This window comes from Denticeps clupeoides, chromosome 3 (assembly GCF_900700375.1).
Source record: "Denticeps clupeoides chromosome 3, fDenClu1.1, whole genome shotgun sequence".
Lineage (NCBI taxonomy): Eukaryota > Metazoa > Chordata > Actinopteri > Clupeiformes > Denticipitidae > Denticeps > Denticeps clupeoides.
The window spans coordinates 13,198,006-13,222,203 of NC_041709.1; the positions used below are offsets into that span (position 1 = coordinate 13,198,006).

Sequence of the window (24,198 nt, forward strand, 5' to 3'; positions counted from 1 at the left end):
TGCTTCATGACACTTGAACCTCTCTCCTTGAAGTTTTTGATGATCCAATAAATGTTTGATTTAGGAGCAATTTTAGTAGCAGCAATATCCTTGCCTGTGAAGCCATTTTTTGCAATTCAATGATGACTGCAAGTTTCCAACAAACTTTGTGAAAACCGGCATTTATGTAGTTCTAAGAAACATTTGGCCACGACTGTACACCCTATGCAATTTCTGTCACTAGTCTTTTTTATTATGCAGACTTTTATTTTGAAGTTGGGTCGACGTCGTGACGCAACTTCCGTTGGCGTGTGCTATCCGCTTTAGCCGAGGTTGTCTGCGCCCCTTTTCCGTGCCTGTGGGTCTCTGCGACGTGTGGTGTGTCGGCGCCAGACCTCCGTTTTATTTCTTTGGCACGGATAAAAGAAAATCTGACCGGCCTAGAGGTGGGATATGGCGGACGAGATCTCAAAGGACGCGGATACTCTCTCCGTGGGTAAGGTGCTTTCACAGCCGCGGCGTCTTGCATCAGATCATTGATTTGCGTGTCTGTTACGGTCTGTTAGCTGTTGCCTGTCAGGATGGTTCGCGATCGCTATTCCTCTACAGCAGATACCTGTCAGATTCAAAGACGCCAAACCAACATCTTCCTTTCTGTATTGCGGGATCCTAAATCAGGGCGAGAGCTGCCCGTAATAGTCACCTCTGACCAATTAAACAAGTCCCAACAAATTTGACAAATAGATCAAAATGTACAATACAGGCCAAAGGTTTGGACACACCTTCTCATTCAATGTGTTTTCTTTATTTTCATGACCCTTCACATTGGTAGATTCTCACTGAAGGCATCAAAACTATGAATGAACACATGTGGAGTTATGTACTGACCAATGCCTAGAACTTTCACTGAACAGACGCTTATTATGTGAAGACATCAGGATCACAGATCCTCCCAAAAGAGAAGCATAATATTTACTTTACACTATATATATAATGCTCTGTTTATTGTGCGTCAACAACTAGATATTATTTCTTGGTTTATTGTGTGGCATAACATAAAATATTCCAATTACTTGCTTATCCATTTATAAGATTTTTACTTTTTTTTTAGGAGAGCTGTATGTATCCGATAAACAAGGTAGTGACCAGGACGGAGATGGAACTGAGCAGAAACCTTTTAAAACTCCTCTGAGGGTAGGCCATGCAGCCCCACAGTGGCTGGCCAAATGGATCTATTAATTCAGAGATTACAAGATTTGTGATTGCTGCTATAATCAATTTGTGTTTTATTTAATGAAGGAATAATGTCTGCATCTTTATTTTTTTCCCTGATGGTTGCTGTGTTCCCCAGGCGTTGATGTTTGCCGGCAAGGAACCATTTCCGACAGTCTATGTGGACTCTCAGAAGGAAGGAGAGGTGAGAAGAAACCATCTAACTATGGTCGCCTGGTGCTGCATTTGCTTAAATGTGTTTTTTCCTCAGCACCCATGTTACTGGGCAATGTTACAGGCAGGAGCAGGGCTTCATTTATTATGTGTAGCATGATGGGGATTTAGAGAGTAGTTTTGTAGAAAGCTTTTATTTATTTATTAAGTGTCTGTGTGAATGAACTATTTGTGTTCCAGCGGTGGGCAGTAATCTCCAAAACGCAGATGAAGAATACGAAAAAACTTTGGAACAGGGAACAAATGAAGAATGATGCCAAAGAGAAGAAAGAGGTACACTGCACTGATGAAATGAGACCAGAGTTCCAGTTATTACATTTACAGCATTTATCAGATGCCCTTATCCAGAGCGACTTACAATCAGTAGTTACAGGGACAGTCCCCCAGGAGACACTCAGGGTTAAGTGACTTGCTCAGGGACACAGTGGTGGTTAGTGGGGTTCGAACCTTCTGGTTCATAGGCGAGTATGTTACCCACTAGGCTACTACCACCCTACTTTTTAGTTATTAGTGAACAATGTCCTGTAGAGCTCGGTCTATTTGGAAATGGGAAACTAGCTTGTTGAGAGTGGTTCTTCTGGATGTTAATGTCTACTTCTCATTGGCAGGCAGAGGATGCTGAGAGACGAGAGAAGAACCTGGAAGAGGCCAAGAAGATAATCGTTGAAAATGACTCCAGCTTACCAGAGTCCAAAATGGCCAGTAACCAGTCGTTCATACCCACTGTTCTGGTCTCCACATACTGCCAGAATATGCCAGAATTTGAGAACACTTCTACATTTGGGTGTTCATTGTGTGGAAAAGCACTTAGATCCAAGCTTTGAAGGTTGAAGGGATGAGGTGTAACATTTACATTCTTCATTTACACTACAGGCCAAAATCTCCCAGCTGGAGTCTCTGAGAGAGCAGAGGGTGAAGGTGTTTGGCTGGGTGCATCGACTGCGCAGGCAAGGTGAGGGACCAATAATTTATATAAAGAAGATTCATTCATTATAGAAGGAGAACTATTAGAATTATATAGTTCAGACAGTGTTTCTGAGCAATATGAAAAAGTAGTTGATATGAAAGAAAAAAAAAGTAAAGTAAAGAATGCTGTTTTTAACTTTTATAACAGGGTCCGACTTGGTTTTTGGTCATATCCAAATTATTACTTTGGTGCATTGTAAGGTGCAATCAGCATGTGTTTTCAATGAGAGTAAAAATGATAAATCACTTTTAATAATTCCACTAATAAAAAATGTGTTTTATACAAAATACAAGTTTTAAATAATAAAATGTAGTGTAGTTTGTGTGTGTTTGGGGGTGGGGGGATGTTTGGAACCTCTGCTTTAATTTAGAATTTATTGTCCGGTGTTACAACACCATCCCATTCAGGAAAGAACTTGCTGTTCGTCGTTTTGAGGGATGGAACTGGTTTCCTGCAGTGTGTTCTTACTGACAAGCTGGTATGAATGTTAACTTTAAAGTTGTCATGTTACTGAAAATTGGAGTATAAAGATAATGTGTTTTGACTAAAAAGGATTTTGAATTAGCCTAATTTCTACATACATATGTCATTTTCTCATGTATTTTTATCATTGTGGTAAATACTGGTTTTGGTTCTGAACATCCTAACAATTTGACTGTGTTTGTGACTGCAGTGTCAGTGCTACAATGGTCTGGTTTTGTCCACTGAAAGCTCAGTTGCTCTGTATGGAACAGTCAAACCTGTCCCTGAGGGGAAGCAGGTAAAATATATATATAATGAATATGAAATTGATCTGCTATATGCAATATTTATGTTGTTCTCCAGTGGAATTTGGAATTTCTTTTAATGAAACCATTCAGTTCCATTGTTAACTAATGACATGCATTTCCCCTGTATTGATATTGGTTGTGTGCTTTAAACTTAAAATCACCTCCCTCCCCTATAGTTAAAAATTAAGGGAAAGTGAACGGCAATGAACATGCATACAAGAGAAATGTATTTTCTTTTCTTTCAGGCTCCAGGAGGTCATGAACTGCATTGTGACTTCTGGGAGTTGCTGGGCTTGGCACCAGCAGGGGGCGCCGATAACCTTTTGAACGAAGAGTCCGACGTGGACGTTCAGCTGAACAATAGGCACATGATGATCCGAGGTGAGAACGTTTCCAAGATCCTGAAGATCCGCTCCACAGTCACTCAGTGCTTCAGGGACCACTTCTTCAGCCGTGGATACCACGAGGCAAGCCACCTTCTACTGGCTTTGTTTTTAAAACATGTATTGTAGAGATATAATATTAGTATTTGGGCTATGTGATCTGGCATAAATCATATTGTGATATACATTTAGCCAAAGACTGTAGACAGTATATATTGTGATGTATAATTTGATAAGTAAATTTAAATGTACTTTAATGTGTTCATAGCAAAAGTTGTATAATAAACTTTTTACAGATACATCAACATATAGCATAACCATATATCAGATAAAACATTATCTGGACAAATCTACTGAAAGTAGAACTTTCTGTCCCACCCATAATACCAGATATTTGTATAATGCAAGTAATTATATAAAGCTGTAGAGTTTACATAAAATATAATGTAAATTTAAATATAAGACCAGTATTCCTGTGGTAGGCCAGAATAACCAATATTTGTTGAATATTGTATATTTATTATGGTTAATCAATCTTCAGTGGATCTCATACATTTGACCCGAAACAGGTCAGTGTCAGTGTTACTGATGAGGAGCCATGCTTTATTGTCTTTAGATCACCCCACCCACACTGGTGCAGACCCAAGTGGAAGGTGGTTCTACGCTTTTTAACCTGAACTACTTTGGTGAGGAGGCATACCTGACCCAGTCCTCTCAGCTTTATCTGGAGACCTGCATCCCAGCTCTGGGTGATACATTCTGCATCGCCCAGTCCTACCGTGCTGAGCAGTCTCGCACCCGCAGACACCTGTCTGAGTGAGTGGACCTCCAGTTGAATATCATATTATCAACTCGTGTGCACCTGTATTTTAATATTCACAGGACAAAACTCTAATCTCGGTAAGGTTAGAATCAAGTTTCTAATATTACAGGTCCTGTAATGTAAGAAGTATGGCATATTACTTGCATCCAGCCTTTCCTGACTCTCTCCTGTTTTGGGTGTCCTGCTCAGGTACACACACATTGAGGCTGAGTGTCCATTCATGACATTTGAGGACCTGCTGAACCGTCTGGAGGACCTGGTGTGTGATGTGGTGGACCGAGTCCTGAAGTCCCCTGCTGCTCCGCTGTTGTATGACATAAACCCTGTAGGTTCTCTCACTAAGTGCATGTGCACTCTCATAGGCCAATATGAAAAAAATATGTACACATCAATTTGGTGATGTGTATTAGCTAAGACCAGTTTAAAAAAATAAAAATTTGAATTGTCCAGTTCAACAATAATAGTTACAGAATCACTTCTGGTTTTCAAGGATTTCCAGCCACCAAAAAGACCCTTCAAAAGGATGAACTACACCGAAGCCATTGACTGGCTGAAGGAGCACAACATTAAGAAAGATGATGGGACCTTTTATGAATTTGGAGAGGTAAACTTGAGTACTATTGCTGCACTCTAGCCAGTATGCAGAACAGGACTGAACCAGAAGGAATATGGTAGCTTCAACTTAACTAAACTTATTGGGGGGGGGAATACTCAAAGGATACCAAGTTACCTTCGAGCTAGTATTCTATGTCTGCATGCATGTTCGCATGCTGCCTGTTTTTTTAGAAATGGGCTTTTATCATTACAGTTTGGCACAAATGCCAATGGATTAGTGGCAGATTTCAGGGACTATGGGCTGACCAAACACTGAAATGCAGCAGGTCTAATGATGTGTGTGTGTGTGTGTGTGTGTGTGTGTGTGTGTGTATATGTATATGTATATACACTCACACGCACACACATTAATGCTGTTTTTGGGGAAAAATATTAATGTAATGGTAATATTAATGATAATTACAGTTTTTATGCTCAGCTCATTGAGTTTTTAATAGCACATAAATTATTAGTAATTGTTAGAAGTGTTGTGTGAGACTGCGAGTGCTGATTACTAAATATTCACAGTTATTGGAGGGATTGTTTTGGTTTACTGTGCACTTGGAGACCTCTTTGCTTGTGGTCTTACTGCAGGATATCCCAGAGGCACCGGAAAGGCTGATGACCGATAGCATCAATGAGACCATCCTGTTGTGCCGCTTCCCCGCTGAGATCAAGTCATTCTACATGCAGCGCTGCTCAGAAGACCGCCGTCTCACAGAGTCGGTCAGTTCCACAGTCTTGTTTGTGTTCTTGTAGATTGTTGGTAATATTTTGAATGAAGGATTGTTTGGTGCTATAATAAAATTTGTCTTTTTCGTTGCAAATCTTGGTTTGGGGGTGCGTATATAAAGGTGGATGTATTGATGCCAAACGTTGGAGAAATTGTTGGAGGGTCGATGCGTATTTGGGATGCCGAGGAACTGCTGGAAGGCTACAAGAGAGAAGGCATCGACCCAACTCCATACTACTGGTACACTGACCAGGTATGTATAAACATAAGCAGCTCTCGCTGTTCAGGTTCCAGCATGTAAATCTGCAGTTTTATTATTTTTTTACTTAGCGTTTTATCAATATTACAAAACCTTGTTAGAAGGAACTTGTTTACACTATTTACGGTAAGGAAGATACATTCTTGATATTTTGGGGGGGTCGATGTTATGGACCATTAAAGACCTTGAATTTCATACCTGGTGGCATACCTGGACCCTCTCTGAGACCTGTTGTTATGTGTCACTTATACTTTTGTGGTCACTCCTTAGACCACAGTGTTAGTAGATATGTAACGATGCACACTACTTTCAATATGACTCACATTTTTAAAATGAGCTACTGACAAATTATATCAACTTTTAATTGTAGTCAAAGAAAGTGAGGTGATTGTCATAGTGATACACAGCAAGTACACAATGCAATGTGTCCTCTGCATTTCACCCATCACCCTTAGTGAGCAACCTCCCGATTATGGGTCCCCTTCCTTACCCGCTAGGCCACCACAGCCCCATATAAACACTGTAACATAAAGTACAATTTTCAAACAATATGAAATTAATTTTAAAATGGGCAACCTTAAATACAATCTCAAGTAAATACACTTGCAGGTGGTGGCCTAACAGGTAAGGAAATGGACACGTATGTAGCAGCTATTATTATATTCTTATTTTACTGTCAGCTCAACTTTGTGAGGCTCACGGAAAACCCTATCCAAATGTTTTTTTTTCTTCTTTGTGAGCAACTTTGTCCTCTTGAGGTAAGCTCATGAATACAGATTCTCTAGGGTCACTTTTTCTACTGCGTGAAGTTGCAATGGCTTTTTTTTTCTTTTCTAGACAGTACATCCTAAAAGCAACCGTTTTGAATTTCTCCCTTGTGTAACCAAAGTGTTTAGCAAACCCTTTCCAGCATTGAGAGCTTCAGTGTTTCTTCAGCATGACAAGTCATCTCTCACCTGAACCAACTGTAACTCTAGAGTTTACACTCATTTATTTGCATTTGATAAATACACAGACTGTAACGAGCGCAGTGTTTTGTTCATGGCCATGATGGTATGAAGTGAGTTAAATGCTTAATGACTTATTTTTTTACACCAGGTTGCCGTTTCACTTGACTTAAAGTAAAGTAAAATTCTGAACATGTTTCAAACCATTGCCATTTCATTAGGCTGCAATACAAGGTGCTTGAATATTGCCTTGTTCTTTTTTTACCCCTCTCTCTCTGTCAGAGAAAGTATGGAACGTGTCCACATGGGGGATACGGGCTGGGCCTGGAGCGTTTCCTGACTTGGCTGCTGAACCGACACCACATCAGGGACGTGTGCCTGTACCCCCGCTTCATTCAGAGGTGTCGACCCTGAGCTGGCCCTCAGGCCCAAAATGGCTTGAAACCCACCCCCACGTGGCACACCATCAGCAACGCTGACCCTGAGCTGTCTTAATTAAACAAAAAAACAGAATCAAATATGTAGCCTTTAAGCGGTCAAATGTTATGGCTTGATTGATCTGTTCAGCACTTAAGCTACGTGTCTGCTAATAAAACTCGTGTATGTGCTCATGTCTGCAGACTCCATTCAGAGGTTGTACAGTGAGTGTGTCACAATGATTCTTTTCTGTCTTTGATAATGAGGTGTGGAGTCCCACGTGGCTGCTCCAGATTATCTCTGTGCTGCAGGCCCGTGTCCCTTTCCACCTTAGTTTCTGTGCAAAAGCAACGTAACGTAAGGCCACACAGGCAAGAGAACGTGTTATGCAAAGAAGCCATGTTGGCGCAGCCCCGCAGGAAACGTCTCCTCGCCGGATTGGCCGCAGGCCGCGCAGTGGGCGGGGATTCGGCGGCGGGGGGGCGGGGCAGCGCAACTTCGTCCAGTCCGTGCGGCGACGCCGTTCACTGCCGGGAGGTTCATCGGAATTCAGCGTGTGTGTGTGTGTGTGTGTGTGTGTGCGCGCCGCGGCCGTGGCCGTATAGAAGGGGGCTCGTCGTTTTGTATGGAGGTGTGGTGGTCACCACCGCCGCCGCTCTTCTAGAGAACAGACATGGCAGCTTTGGGTGCCGCGAGGCGCGTGATCCACTGTAAGTAACCGGTGCGGCTAATGTTAACTCGGCTAGCCGGTGATGCCAAATGTACATGTTTTTTTTCTTTGGTTATGCCTCGAGTGATCGACTGTACCCCGTTTCTTCGTGTTCGTTCGCCCGGTGAGTTTTGAAGTTGCTGCTAACGTCATAGCCGCGTTGTCCTCACGCTGACCCGAAGCTAATAGAGTGACTAGCAGGTGAAGGTCTCCCTCTTTTTCTGAGCACCGACCCGGAGCCCTGCGGCCGCGGATGTGTGTGGGACTAAAATCTCGCCAGGGTTTAGGCAGCGAGCTCTCCCGGGTAAGCCGGGGGGGTTATTATTAGCCGGAGAGCTACGTCGGGTGAGTGGAAGGCAGGGCGTTTACAGCGTGATGGAGGGAGCACAGAAAGTGAATCGGCGCGCCCGGTGCGGGGAGCTCGGGTCACATGAGCTAAAAGCGACACGCCAGCGGTTCTGGCCGGAGAGCCGCAGGCGAAGGGATGTCGCGGTCGCGCCGCGCGTATCCCGCGTATGCAAAGTTGTAACGTCCGCGTCGGAGTTACACAACAGCCGCCGCCGAACTTGCGTAACAGCGCAGCGCCGCTCACAGGACGGCCGCGGTGTAACGCGCCGATATGAACCCGCTACCCGATCATCATCGATATCGGGCCAAGAAGTGAACCCTTATTTTCAGAAGTGACTATCATTTTAATTTTTTTTAAATAATGACCAACCAAGTCGTCAGACGAATATATAAATTAGTATGCAGTGCTGTGCTAAAGCAGTAAAAGTTTTTAATATTCCCAGCTGTAACTGTAAAATGCACAACTAATAATTATAGGAAAAGTGAAAGAACAATACTGTGTTGCTGCACAGAGAAGAATAGGATAACAGTGCTGTGGAGTCTCTATACACATAATTATGGAAATTCTGCAACAAATGGTTTGGGTAAATCCATATTTGGTAAATGTTTGATATAGGATCACTCTTTGTCGTTACTAAAATAAATGAATCGGCATTCTGCAATTCTTTGTCATTAAAATTATTATAATTTTTTTAAATGATTTGTTTCTTTCCCTCCTCACACAGTTTCCTGGAGCAGTAGCGTTGCAAGTCTGTGTGCCGGCTCCAAGTGCAGATGGCAGTCAACAGCAGCCGCTGCTGCGATCTCCCGACCTGCTACCCCTGACACCCAAGAAAGCAGGTGAAATGAGGAGACGTCCAATTCTCATTGCTCAGCACAGCCTGTATTGTCTTTCTCTTCAGATCAGGGGTGGCCAAACAAATGAGAGGAGGATGTCAAAAGTGTCTCTTTCATTGAACTCTTATTGTTTGGGCAGGTTTTGGTCATACATCCATATCAATTTGCAAGCTTTTTTTTTTTTTTTTTTTTTTTTTTTTTTTTTGGGAGGGCTCAGGTAGAACTTAACAGGCTGGAAATTGTTGTCCCGATGTCACCTCACTATAGAATTGGTCTGTGCCCAAAGGGAAGCTTCCTGGCTTTCTGCCCTGAAAGTAATAAACGAGACCCTTCAACAAAGCAGTTAACATTTAGGCCCATAGCTGTAGTTGGGGTAGTGAGAGTTCAAAATGAGTTGGCCTTTTCATTAGGGCACAATAGAAGTTGTTGGCTAGGCTGCTGGCTGCTTTTATCTGAACAGTATTTCCAGATGATTTATTTGTATAGTGAAGTTTTTATATTGTGCTGTCTGCATAGTCTCTATGCAAATTTTTTTTTTTTGCTGCTCTTTTCTTGTCCTGTCCGCTTTCTGCCGTTACTATGTACATTTCCCACTTGTGGGTCTAAAAAAGTACATTTCACATTATTAACACTCTTTTCTGATCTGAACAGGAAACCTAAAACTGGAATACTTATGTTGAACATGGGTGGACCAGAGAAACTGGATGATGTCCATGATTTTCTCCTGCGACTGTTCCTGGATACAGACTTAATGCAGCTCCCAGTTCAGAAGTAAGATTTGTGGGTGTGTGTACACACACACACACAAGCCATTCCACCCCAACATTAACCTCAGAAATGTTCTGCCTCTTATTAATGTCATGTTCCCTTTTCCGTTTCCCACTTACCAAAAAACACACTGTAATACAATCTGTGGTCAAGTGACAAATTGTAATGAGCTGTCATGGTGTTCCACCATCAGTAAACTGGGGCCTTTTATTGCCAAGCGACGCACCCCAAAAATCCAAGAGCAGTACAGCCGGATTGGGGGCGGGTCCCCGATCAAGCAGTGGACAACCATGCAAGGGGAGGGCATGGTGAAGCTCCTGGATGAGATGTGTCCAGAGACGGGTGAGTTCGTAATCTTTGTCCTGCATCTGTGGGACTTACACAATGTCACCCACACGCTACTCGTCGCTAAGAACTGGAACTATGTTTAGGACCAGTGTGGCAAGAGCCACGTTCATCTCGTGTGGCTGTGTCAGCAAGGTGTGATCTCAGATGCCCAGACTCGAGGGTTTTCTGTTTTGGGCAGATTCACGACAGGTCCGTTAACAGCATGGCGTGTGTGTGTGTGTGTGTGTGTGTGTGTGTGTGTGTGTGTGTGTGTGTGTGTGTGTGTGTGTGTGTGTGTGAGTGATTAGATAACACCAGGCCACTCCACTTAACCCTCCCATGCTGCTTCTGAAAGATAAGTTTTTGTAAATGCAGTAGATGAATGACCAGTACATCCTGGATGCAGCGGTCAACTCAAAACCCCTGTTGGACATGGATGGCGGTGAACCCCAATGAAAGTTCGGTGTTAGAACAACCCATTTCTGTGTTCCTCACAGTAAATGAATCTACCTGCCAAGGAAATTTAAAGCTCAAGTGCTGTCTGAGTTCAGGCCTGGAGTACTGAACATTTGTCTTTAGTACAATCATTCAATAAATCTAATTTTGAGAAGATTAAAATGTTAAGAAATTATGATTTATATCATGCTGTTGCTTCCACTTTTTTAACATAACCATTTTATGTTATTTATGTTTTGTGATTCAGGATGCCTGTCAGTACCTAGTATTCTCATCCTTACTTCTAAAGCACATCCTGGTTTGGATCAATTGTTCTTTGTAATGATGTTTGTGGCAAAAAACTGCTGGAGATCTGTGAGATGCTTTGTCTTTTGTTCACACTGTTGTCTTTGTTAACCTTTTTTTTGTCTCTGTCAAATGTCTGTTTCATAGCTTGGTTTTAAGTATAGATTTTTGCCTTTAAGCGCCACACAAGTTCTACATCGGGTTCCGCTATGTGCGTCCATTGACCGAGGAAGCTATTGAGCAGATGGAGAACGATGGGGTGGAAAGAGCTGTGGCCTTTACTCAGTATCCCCAGTACAGCTGCTCCACCACAGGTATGCACATGCCCGTGCAGAGGACAGGAGCATTTATGTGTTGTTAATGCTAAAAGGTCTTTTTAGTTAGATCTGACACCATCTGAAAACAACAACAGATGCTACATGCAAGTGTTTAGGAAAGGGAGATGCAAACGGGCATGCCAACATGAGCTCTTGGATTTGCAAGTGATAATTATTCATACGTTACAAGTGACTGAAACCCAATTAAGGCTTCTTAGCACATGAAAAGCTGCGCTTGGACAAAAGCGATTACGCCTACATCAAACCTCTGTGCCTCTTTTATACAGTGACACCAGTATGAAGGATCAGAGGGTTTACCTTCAAGATGAATGAAAGATTGAAGGCATTGTGAAGGCATAGTACTGCTTCACATCTTTTGCCCAAAGTGTAGCTTGTTGTCTTAGTTAAGAATAACAATGAATCGAGAGGTTTTTAGGCTTATTAGTATGCGGGGAAGGGAGCCATTATACAGCACATCTTGACATTTAGCAATGTTTTGTTTTAAGGCGCCGCCCATGGGCCTTACCCATGCTGTCAAGACCAGATACCTTATCACTGTTTGACTTTCAACGGCTTCCAGCTTGATCAGTAGCTTGTATTAGGCAATACTTCAGTGCATAATATCAGTTTCTGTTTCTTGAATAGGCAGCAGTCTGAATGCTATATACCGTTACTATAGCAGCAGAGAGGACCGGCCCAAGATGCGCTGGAGTGTGATTGACCGGTGGCCCACACACCCCCTGCTCATAGAGGTGAGGGAGACTGTGTCTGCTGAGCTGTTGCCATCGAAACTGATTGACTGTGACACTGGGTGCCTAGACACCCGCTGTTTCCAGCAGCACAGCAATTACGAGGAACACTGAGGCTCTGAGTTGCTGTTTTTCCTTCTCTTCCGTCCAGAGGACCCGGTCACCTTCACCTGTTATTGCTGTCGAGAAGAAAATGGGGACACAGTACTGTTATCGGGCAGTTGTAATCAGTGTTTAAGAATTACTGTACAGTGAATTGTCTCCAAAATTTCTTATTGCATCCATCGGTTCCCCGTAGGAATTGCCAGTTGCCATAGTAAGTCTCACCTGTCCATGTCAACAAACAATGAGAGGGAGGGAAGCATGTACAGTGGAACAATAGCAAGACTGCAGAAATGATCAAGATTGGCAGATTTGTTCCGTGAAATATTTGTGTGTTGTTTTTCTATTTCTTGTGAAATGGCACAAAACATTATACCCCCCAAAAATCTTTACCTTCACTGTAATTTCAGCTGTATACCTAATGGGTCTCCTCTGTAATAAACAACTTTTAATGTTATTTGTTTGACATTGTATACAGAAATAACGTTACAATGGAATCAATTTCCTACATTTTCTGATTGTGCTATATGTAACAATAATATACATTTTTTGTGTGCTTGATGGAGTTAATGCTCAGAAAATTGAAATCACATGGAATTGGCCTATTACAAGCCCAAGACTTTGTTCATTTCCCATTAAAGGAAAATTAAAAATCCTGCCAAAATATTGTCAAAAATGAGTGATATACAAATTTCTGCCCAAATCTGTTGTGTGGCGTGTGCTGTAACCACAGCTGCACATGACTCGTTCTGTTCGTGCAGAATGTACCTGTATCTTTTTATAGCTGTGATGCTTGAGGGATTGCAGTTACTTGTTTGATGTTGAAAAGGGTCAAAGCCTCACACCCATATTTATTAATCTGAAAGGAAGATTGTAGTGTTCATTATCATAATTTTTCCGCCTAATCCAAAACTCTTCTCTCCTCCAGTGCTTTGCACAGCATGTTTTGAATGAGCTGGAGAAGTTCCCCGTGGAGAAGAGGGATGACGTTGTCATCCTGTTCTCTGCACACTCCCTCCCCATGTCTGTAAGTGTCCATTGTCCAATGATGGTTTTTGCCATTTGTGACCTCAGTTGGAGGTGACAGTTTCATTGTGTTTATCCCACAGAGATGATTAACATACTTGGTTGCCATATGTCCACCTGCAGGTAGTGAACAGGGGAGACCCTTATCCTCAAGAGGTAGGAGCCACAGTACAAAGGGTCATGGAGCGGCTACAGTACTGTAACCCGTACCGTCTCGTCTGGCAGTCAAAGGTAACAGCATACCACTTTTAGTGTGTCACTTTAATAAAGCACTTGACAGTGCTGTGTTGAGCAGTTCAATCAGTTAACTTGTAATTACAGAGGATTTTTTTTTCTTTGTGGGAGGACTTTTTTTTTTTTTTTTATTCTTGTTGTAACGTTTCAAGTTTCAATAAGATGAATTGATTTTGAAGTAGCCAGTAAACTTTAATTCAGGGACTTGCTACATGCTACCCATGTAGTGAATAGCTTGACATCACTGGAACTTGTCCGCATTTACAGACACACTTACCGAGAGTGACTTATAATCAGTAGTTACTGGACCTGGAGCAAGGGTTAAGTGTCATGCTCAGGGACACAATGGTAGTAAGCAAGGTTTGATCCTGTGACTTCTAGTGATTGTCTTACCAACTGTATTACCCACACCACCCCATATTGAACCTCTTGTCCTTGACAATCTGGCCATTATAAATGATTGTGAACCCACACTACCCCCTTGTGGACATCAGGAAATATTCCAAGTTGTTCAACACTCATTGTGTTGAACGGAATGGAAAAAGCTCATGGGCTTGTCTAATGGATCCTGTACTTATCTTACAGTACTGTACATGTTTACTGATAGTCTAGCATGATATGTTAATTAGTAACAGTATTCTCCAATAAATCCTCTCTCTCGTGTGGCACCTATAGGTAGGCCCCATGGCCTGGCTGGGTCCCCAGACTGATGAGGTCATAAAAGGCCTAAGCCAGCGTGGCAAGAAGAACCTCCTGTTGGTGCCTATTGCGTTCACCAGTGACCACATTGAGACCTTGCATGAGCTGGACATTGAGTACTCCCAGGTCTTGGGAGAAGAGGTCAGTCATAGTTGCACATCTATACAAATACCCTCAGATGCACTTGTTCAGCAATTCAAAACATGAGCTCAACTAACCAATAACACTCTGGGTTTTACCTCTTTCGAGTAAATGGTTTGTGACTGAGCATAATGAATCTAATTTGCTGTCCTAATTATGCTAAACGAAGTTTGTCCAGTAACTAGAGGCATCATGAAATCAGAATCAGAAGTGCCTAAGGTGCATGGTGGAGACAAGGGGCCAGTGACCTATGAGGTCAGCATGGTTTGGACTAGGCTAAATGTGTGGTAAAATGAAAAATAGGTATTAAATTTTAGGACAACTGTGGCCCATTCCAGTGTTTTCTAGAAAACTTCCAGTTTCACCTCTAATTTAGTCCAGACCTCACTGGATCTCTTCCTCTGCTCTGATGCTGCCTTGGGAGGAACATTGATTGTTTTGTTTTTAGCAGGGATAAAATAGTATTAGTTTGCTCCAGTAGATGTTGCAATATGGGTATGAGTCTTTGGTTCTTTCCCACTTGTCTTTTTCTGGAGCCCAGTGTTGCCTTCACAGCACACAACCCACAGTTCTATCACAACGGGGCCAAACTCAAGCTGCCTGGCAGCTCCCATTTATCCCTGCCCTGCACCATGCCTGTGGGCAAAGCAGACGATAGAGTAGACTGCAGCACTGGCCACACAGAGGTGCCAGATACAGGTGTCCTTTGAATCTGATACCCCATCAGATGGCAGGCAGGTGCAGTTTAAATCTAGTTCTGTTAGAAGCCCACTAGTTCAGGGTCATCTGAGAACTGCATGGGGTTTGGCACTCTCCTCCTTTTTAATGAAAAATTAAACACTTTAATGTTGTTGCACCAGACAGCATCTCTGACTTGGAAGCTTTATTGATGCCCGTCTTTGACCTCTATTCTCCAGTTTGTCACCCTGCATTGTCCATGAACATCTGAAATGGTTTCAGTAATATATGAGTTTTGTAGCTTAATTATCAGAATCTAAAAACAAATGCACAGTGAAAAAAAACATAAAGCTCCAAATATTATGTGCAATATGTTATTGCATATAGGACCAAACTTTTATTGCGAAGGGAGGAGTTTTGCTTACATTTTGGATGCAGGAACAAATGATTATTTCTAACACTCACTTGCACTTTGTATTGTGTTGTTACTATTTATTTCTTCAGTTAGTGGTGTATGTGTATGTTAAAAGCTTTTGTGTGTTTTAATTTGTGGCAGTGTGGTGTTGAGAACATCAGAAGAGCTGAGTCTCTGAATGGAAACCCTCTCTTCTTTAAGGTAGGACCCTTGAACAGCTCTATGTTCTTTTCACCTATTTTTTTCACATTAAACTTCATTTAGTATGTCTTTCTTTTAAAATCTTTGTACATTAATTTTAGCTGAATGTAATGAAATATTAGCCCCTTCATCAGCTTATAGCACCAAAGGAGCCCTCTAGTGGAAAGCACATGACAAAGCAGTAGGAGGATTTGTCAAATAGTGGTTCTCAGTTCTTTTTCTCAGGGGAAAATAAAGCAGGCAACAGGAATATACACAGCAAAGTATATTTTACAGGCCCTAAACCCTACTTTTTAAATGATCATTATTCATAAAGCTGTTAACTGAGAATTAAAAAAAAAAAAAAATTCCTTTAGTTTATTTAAAATTCCTTCGTTTTTAGACTAGAGTCATCTCTCTCTCTCTGAACATTGTGTAATTTACTCTGGGTCGGCAACAGTGAACAGGACGGTGCCGGGTGTTAAACCTTTAGGAAGCTGCTGGTCAATAAGACTCTCCCTCCGGCCGGGACTGGACGGCCGGAACGTGTGGTGGCCATTAGGAAAGAAAAAAGTAACTGCAGCCTCACAGGCTTTATTAAAGAGCGATGGAATCAATCTGAACCCTGCCCACCGTCCTCCTAACACACACACCACCCAGCGGACCAATTAGGGCAGCTGCAGAGGAGCAGGAGGAGGATGAGGATGATGAGAGTGATAGTAGTGACATTTGTGGCTGATGATGAAGATCATTATGATCTTTAGTAGCTCCCATCAAAGGAAGATGTATGTTCTGATGGGGTTCAGTGGTGATGGCCTTTTTTATTAACGGATGCTTTAAGGTGACATGCTGCTTTTCTTTACTACCTGGATCTCACTCCCATGATGCTGAGGAACCTGATGTCTCTCTTCTCTCAATCTTGCTTTTTTTTCCCCCTCAGGCTCTGGCAGATCTGGTTCAGTCTCACCTGAAGTCTGACCAGCCCTGTTCGCGGCAGCTGACCCTGCGTTGTCCCCTGTGTGTCAACCCTACCTGCGGTAGGACCAAGGACTTCTTTGTCAACCAGAAGCTTTGACCCTTGACCTGCTCCACACTTCCACATAACTTCTAAAGCAAACGGGGCGGGGAGAAATGCGCACACACAACCATGTCTGACACTGCAGTAAAGCACAAGCAAAAATATGTTGAGATAAAGACATTTGGGATGGGGAAAAATAGTCACAAAATTCCTTTTTCAAGTTTTTTTTGTAAATTTTTTTTACCCTGGTCCTGTGTTCTTATGGGCAGTTGTGTCTCTCTCACCTCTTTGTTTTTGTGGATTCTGATTTCTTCTTTTGTTCCCCTGCCCCCCTACCTTCACCTCTCCTCTCCTCATCAGTCTCACATGAGAGGTGAAGTGTTGCGAGAGGGCCCTCCTGAGACCCTCGGTTATAAAAGAACTCTACCTGCTGCTCTGCAGTGCCACTGCCCTCATGTACGCACACACGCACCCAAGCAGCTGTGCAGCTGCTGGTTCATTTGGAAATATTTACTCCATCGACCCATCCTCACCCGAACCTAGTGGTTTGCCCTAAAAATGACACCATTGCTAGAGGGGAAAAGAAAAAAATCTCCAGCATTGCCCCATGCAGCCGACCCTTATTCCTGCTGCTGCAGTCGCCATGTTGGATCTTCTGTGCCTGCCCCCTCTGTTCACCCTCACACGGACGTCCCTGGGGTTTGTTAGCCGCATCCTTGCTGCTCCGCCCATCTTGCTCTTAAAGCCAGGTGTCATGTGCCTTCTCACTGCTATTCACAGAGCAGATGTGGATACTTTTTGTGCTTTATATCTAATTTTAAAAGAATGCAATACAAGCTTTTAAATTATTGAAAAGTCCTGCTGAAGAGTAAAAAAAAAGTGTGTGAGTGCGTGTGCTTAATATTATTTAATTGTGCATTTTTTTATGTGTATATAATAGATTTATTAAGATCTATTTTGAACAGTGCAACCATCCTTTTAGGTATTATTTAGATATTCTGTTATCCAGATTAAAGCTGATATATTTTGACATATTACCACCAGTCTTCCTTGAACAATAAAACAGGAAAACAAGTTATTTCATGAATTGTAGACATTTCCGTTGTCCTTTCTCTTGCTCTCCTTTCATTTTTCCTGGTCACCTACCATCCTCCCCTGTCGGTGTCTTCCCCGTCGTCAGGGCTCTGTTAATTAAGCTTAGAGAAATTGGTTGTCCTGGACCCAATAACCCCTCTGAGGGGTGTGTGTGTGTGTGTGTGTGTGTGTGTGTGTGTGTGTGAGAGAGAGAGAGAGAGAGAGACTTGCTGGCCATGCTGGGAAGAATGAGTGAGGCCGAGATCCCTCTCTGGGGTCTAGCGCAGGTCTCTGGGTAATTGAAAAGCTGGGGACGGCTGCTCTACGGCATGGTGTGACCTCTAATTGAGAGCCCGGCGATTGATTTGTCCAGCGTGAGGAGGGAGGGGGGTGGTTTCGTGCAGGACCGGTGGAGGAGGAATGATTGGTGGGGGGTGGGGGAAGGGGCAGCACCGAAGAGTGAAATGTACAGTTTACATCAAAAGCAGGAGAAAAGTCGGAATGGAAACACTCTGATGAACACGAGAGAACGGGGAAGGGCTGCTGTCCACTTTTCTCCAGCACCGGTGTCTCCAACCCTAATCTTGTAGGGCCGCCGCCTGACATCATCTCAATTCATAGGCCGCATGCTTCTACAGCAAATCTCAAGGGCCAGGCTGTGGAGGCCTAGAACTACACCCACCTTTATCGCAGTACATGAAAGGACATAGCTCAGGGTTCAATGCACGCCAGTGAGTTTTATTTATTTTTTTTTTAATAAATGTTGCTGTTTTAAACCTTGTATACCCCTTGATTTGTGCAATTATGCATACAATAAGTACTGCATCTTTTAGTTATTGTAAATCAATTTTATTTATTTGTTTGCTGGGTGGTCTAAACCTCCTGAAGGATGCCATGGCCAAATTAAGACACCGACTCAGTTGGATTTTCTTCCTGTTCAACCATACATAGTTCAACTCAACAACTGGGTGGTAAGTAGGTAAATTAGGTATGAGGGCAAGCAGCCTCCAGGACTAGGGTTACAGACACCGGCTCTCGTGGCAAGGTCAGCAAAGCAAATCTACTACAAACTACCCTTAGCACTCTCTTGTTTGGGTTCATTTCCCGTAACTCAAGAGTTCAGACTCGAATATAACCCATGCACTATAGGCTAATATTCCCTTTTCATAATTTGGTTTTACATAACTTACAGAATATAGATCATCTTTAAATATTTCATGCTTTTTTTTTTTTTTTTTTTTTTACCTTGCAGTTTCACGATTCATTCCGTTTCATGATATCATTCACAGTATAAAGAGGTCAGGTTCCTAAAACGCAGCAGGGCTCAGGCGCTTCACAAGCATGCTTCCAACGTGATGATCAAACAAACTTCCGCTCACAAAGGTTCTGTTTGAGCTGCAGCTGGTAAAAAGTCGTCAGTGATGCAGGTGAATTTTGAGTCGCAGAATTTTATAGTCCATAGTGTTAATATATGATCCTATGAATCCGCAGCAAGCGCACAAGTCATGTCTGCTGGCCCGATGTTGCTCTTGGTTACAGACATGAACCCTCCGAACACTCCTCGGACAGGTTTTATTGTGGAAATGATGTAATGTATTTACATTCGGGGATTTCATAGTCTGTGTGTGTAAAGGGGTGGAAAATGTTGACACTGAATGTAGCTGATCTGTTCATCGTCAAATGTGTATCAATGACAATAAATGCATTTTTCAAATGATAGCACATTGTCTTTATTCATGAAGAGCCTATGTTGACCCTAGGTTTGCCTTTTATGTGTGAACAACAACATGTTTGTGTTTCAGCATGGAACTGTCACTTTACTATGTTACAGGAATCAGAATTGTGGTTGCTGAGAACTCAGGCATGTTGCCCAGCCCCATCCCCCAGGCAGCTGGATATATATTTCAGGCGCCTGTGCCCTTTCCGCAGAAAATCTTAAAGCTTTGTGCTGCTTTATAGTAACAATAAACACTTGCTGTGATTGGCAGCTTGTGCTTTTGCTATGGTGAGTGTGCAACTTGTTAAAAGGAAATATATATATATTTCTGAATGTCATGTCCTATCTCTGATCTCCCATCTCCACATCAGGTAATGGAAAGCCAAATGGCATCGGATAAGACCTTTAATGCATGCAGGTTGTCCCAGCAACTGCGAGTGAAACGCAGTGGAGTCGGACCTCTTCAGGTGAGAGGCTCGTGGAATTTGACAGGAAACGGACGGCAGTAAGCCACTTAAGGAACAGTCGCAAAGGTTGCAGCTTTTCATTTGTCTGGCGGTTTGCAGAGGATGAAGGGGGAAGGTTGTGCAGCGCAGACCTGGATATCTCACTGTCCACAGTTCTATAGAGGTCTTTTTTTCCCCTCATGCCAATAAAAAGTAACCGGTTAACTGTCAATGTTAACGTTCTCCTGCAGCTCTGCCTTTTTTAAGTGGGTAGATTTGGTTGAATGCCATTGAAAGACGAGGCGCAGTTTACATGATGCCTGTGATCCACCAAAAACCAATGGACGCCTGTTCTGTGAACACAGACAGAGAAGAGGTCGCTGTCCGTTCGCTTGCATGTAGTGTCGTTACAATTAACATGTTAATGATTTCGTTTGGACTAGAATATAGAAAAGACAGGAACAAGACCAAAGTGCAATGTGAATGAATCAAAGCCGTTTATTTGATATTAATAGCAGAATATACAGCACTACCATTTGATGATAGTGGGAATAAAAAGAATAGAGGTACCAAAAAAAAAAATAAAAGAGATTCAGAACAGAAGCATGACCCAGACAAAAAAAACACAAATGCGCAGCATGGAAGAGCATAATGAGAGAACAGCAAATATAAACAGTACACAAACACACAACTGAATCATCTGGAATAGGACCTGGGATGTTCTGCCACAGTTTTAAAGTGCCCAATACATCAACAACTTGAACAATATTAAAAGCTCCAATGTTATGTAGTCGTTTAAACATGTAACACTGATACAGATAGTTGTATTTTCATTACCTTAACACTTTTTAAGTCTTTTTTTTTTTTTTCTTTTTCATTTTTACACAGCTAATAATATTGCACAGATGAGAGGCGCAAATACTAATCCGAAGCCCTACCGGTCATGTAAGGCCTTGTACACAGAGCTGTTTGTAAAATTCAGACCCAATATGCACTGTTTGCTCAAATCCTAAAGTAATGCTACTAAAAACGACATGCAAACAGATAAAATGCAATCAGCATGGTTCATCTCAGTTGTGTACATATTTAGTAGGTACTTTGTATGAATATCTGGAATGTCAGTTGTATGATGGGGGGTTAACATTTTCCATCCAAGTCTTATGACAGAAAAAAAGGCATATGAAATATATATATAATGTGTATAACAGAATGCTAACACTACATGTCATCTTTTGGGAGTTTGGGTTATCCTGTGGTACCATGTTTTGCACACTTTCATCCAAGTCTTGTCAAGATGCACAGAATGCACTTTTTTTTCTCTCGGTAGCACTGCTGTTATTGTCATACATTAATAAAGCTCCTGCACTTGGTATTAGGGCACAAACATTGTTTGGTAAAAACAAACAAACAAAAAAAGTATAGTTGTAATCATTTGAAAAATCTTAATCTTGCTTTGGTTCCAATACAGAGTATGATTTTGTTCAGTACATCACTACATTTAGTTTGTTGACTTCTTTTTGATCTTGACCACTTCTAAAAAGCAGAAAGCAAGATGATCTGATCTGTAGCTTGTGTTCAATATTATTCAACAAGCAATTGGGAGCTTTGAGATTTCATTCATGAAGACAGTTTTTTTTTTTTAAACAGACACCGTTTTTTTATTTTTTTACACATCAGTTGGAATAACATTTATTCTGAATGGTACTTTATTCTTCAGCATCAGTTAATTGCTTGTGTTTAATACTGTAATCAAACACCACATCTTCCATTAACAATGAGAAAAGGGGAAAATATGACATTTAAACAATCTAAGAAAAAAATAACAAAAAGAATGGTTTCTCAGTTAGAGAAATATTTGATCAAAATGTGTCTTTGGAATGGAGCCCAACATTATCAGTGTCATTTCTAATTGGAGGTCAGATCTACTTTCCCCATATCTATTGGTGGGGTCTTGACTCAGTAAATGATAGAATATTGCTGAAATGGAGAAAAACTGTGACATTCTTTGGTTATTTGTCCACTAGAAACTAGTGCCAGTGTTTCATGGTTATTCTTTGGTACATGAGGAATGGAAAAACAGAGTGAGATTTCCATTTCTGTTTCCTGGCACTTAATAATGGATTCTATTACAAATGAGAATGGGTGTGTACAGAATAAGAATAGATTGTCACTCACAGCACAATCTGTGACGTCAAATGATGTTGAGGCGGTCTGGAACTGTTTGGTATATTACAGTAAATGTACATGTGTACAGTCACAACAGTATTGCAGTTCTTAATGATGCAAAAATATAAAAAATGAACAGATTGGTTTCACAGTAACGTACAGTTCGTTGCAATTGTAATGTCATGATTACAAGGGGCCGTCTGTTGCTCCCATTAGTTTGTAGATTAATGTGTGATGGACAGCTGAGTCGATAATGTGGGTTATCACATCACCAATATGGAGAGCAGCAAAGGGCAATACATACACAACTGAGCCTTGCTCCTTTTGAAAACGGCAACAGGCCAACATGCAGAATGAAGCCCACTGATTGAACGGGATTCGTAAATGAAAATTTGTAATCACAATGCATTACTCTGCTAGCTAACTGTAAATATAATCATGCATAAAATTAGGGTTACAGCACTGATTGGGGGTTGCTGACTGTAATGCTACACCTTTAACACAGAACATGTACTTGAAAGAAGGTGGGAATGTGTGGGGGGTGGATTTAAAACAATAATTTTTCCTTCAGATGAAATATGAACACTTTAGGCTCACTCTGCAACCATTCCCAAACGGAAGACAAAAATTGGGAAACCGAAAAAGGTAAATCTGAACAAAACAAAAAGGCAAATACTTTGAACCACAGAAGATGACGAAAAAATGACATTAAAAAGAGAGAATAAGACAAGCATTTGTTTTGGTAAGCGCACCTCTTACAAAAATCACAACTTAAAACGTATAAAGCATTTTTTGTTTGTCTCATAAGGTCACAGTTACCAAAAAGAAGAGTAAGTGAATAATTTATTACATACGCTATAATAACATTACCCTAAACACTATTATCTATGAGGTATATCTGAGAACATTTTGGTAAGGAAAGCACGGTCTGCGCTACTGTCATGCCACAAAAAATTTTTTTCCAGTTGTTTAAAGCTTTGCAACCATTTGAGAGAAGGAGAAAAGCAGGGAAGAGAAAGAAAGAGAGGAAAGGAAAAAAAAATCCTTAAAACCTTTGGTATTGTTTTCTTAGTTCTTTGCATGATTGCATTGCAAAGCACCACAGAACCGGCGCAGCATGCAAGCTCAAAGTCTCATGAGCCCCGGTTCCTTAGACACTGAGGTATTCACAGGAATAGAAATGACAAGAGAGGTCTAGACTTCGCTTTGGTTCAAGCAAGGCACTCGTCCCATGGTTATCTCATACTTTGCAACAAAAGCGCTCTCTAGGTTTGTTTGTGAAGTGGTTTCCTACGCTCTGTTTTTACGTGTGTGTTGGCGGGTGGGAAATTAAATACACATCACAGACAATGCACAGAATCTGATTTAATAGGTCAGCTCAGGTCATGTGATTAGACGGTGTCACGTTCGTCTGCGCTCTGTGCATATATTTAAATGTATATATTACATAATATATGCTGCATTGTACACACATCGGATGTGACACAAAGATGTAACATGCACTATATGTGCACTAGCTGGACTTTGTATGAGCACTATAAATAGATCCCATCTATTTTCTGACACATCACTCTGACACAACAGCACTAGTGAGTGCGTCACTGCCGAAATGACTGGAATTGTCACAGGTAGTCACACAAGCTGGCCCATGTGCTCCAGAATTGATCCTCATCTAAGCCTTTGGTATTTGGTGGGGGATTCTTTGGTCATTGTACATCTTGCCCTGAAGCAGTAGCTTGGTGTTGAATCTTTGGTGGATTTAATGAATTTTACAATTTTGGGGTCTTGAATTTAGCTTTGAAAGAAAGAAAGACAACATACAGGCACTCATATTGTCTTGTTGTTGGCAAAATAAGTATTTTAAATGGAATATGACAACTAACCTAAAAAAAAAGGGTGGTGAATATTATTATTTATAATGTAGTTTTTGATTATTGTGTTGTATGTCCAACCATCTGCTTCAGTGCATGCAATGCAAACATTTGTCTCTTTCAAATCAAAGTTTTTGTTTTTTAATTTTGTACATAATGCTGTTTGATTGGTGAGGATAGTTCCGGAACTCATGGCTTTGGGTTAACATCCCAGTACAGGCCAAATCACTCCGCTGTGCAGCTGTACCACTTACAGAGGACGAAATAAAAAAAAAGAGACAGTAGACAGAAAGCGAGTAGAGGTTGATATCAAAATG

At 41.7% G+C, this 24,198-nt stretch overlaps 2 protein-coding genes across 2 annotated transcripts; both read left to right on the forward strand.

Annotated features, from left to right (window-relative positions):
- Positions 1-274: 274 nt before the first annotated feature.
- nars1 (asparaginyl-tRNA synthetase 1) lies at positions 275-7,509 on the forward strand. The gene is made up of 15 exons (XM_028973770.1): positions 275-475; positions 1,091-1,173; positions 1,331-1,396; positions 1,606-1,698; positions 2,034-2,123; positions 2,299-2,377; positions 2,800-2,870; positions 3,066-3,152; positions 3,408-3,629; positions 4,162-4,361; positions 4,558-4,693; positions 4,859-4,972; positions 5,557-5,688; positions 5,817-5,948; positions 7,184-7,509. The coding sequence occupies exons 1-15, from the start codon at positions 433-435 to the stop codon at positions 7,313-7,315; spliced, it is 1,680 nt and encodes a 559-aa protein (XP_028829603.1). The 5' UTR covers positions 275-432; the 3' UTR covers positions 7,316-7,509.
- Positions 7,510-7,809: 300 nt separating this feature from the next.
- Positions 7,810-18,080, forward strand: fech (ferrochelatase). Its single transcript, XM_028974985.1, has 11 exons — positions 7,810-8,028; positions 9,101-9,215; positions 9,864-9,983; positions 10,174-10,322; positions 11,228-11,362; positions 12,011-12,117; positions 13,145-13,243; positions 13,366-13,473; positions 14,152-14,316; positions 15,551-15,610; positions 16,530-18,080. Exons 1-11 carry the CDS (start codon positions 7,992-7,994, stop codon positions 16,662-16,664), a joined length of 1,230 nt encoding a protein of 409 aa, XP_028830818.1. The 5' UTR covers positions 7,810-7,991; the 3' UTR covers positions 16,665-18,080.
- Positions 18,081-24,198: the final 6,118 nt, after the last annotated feature.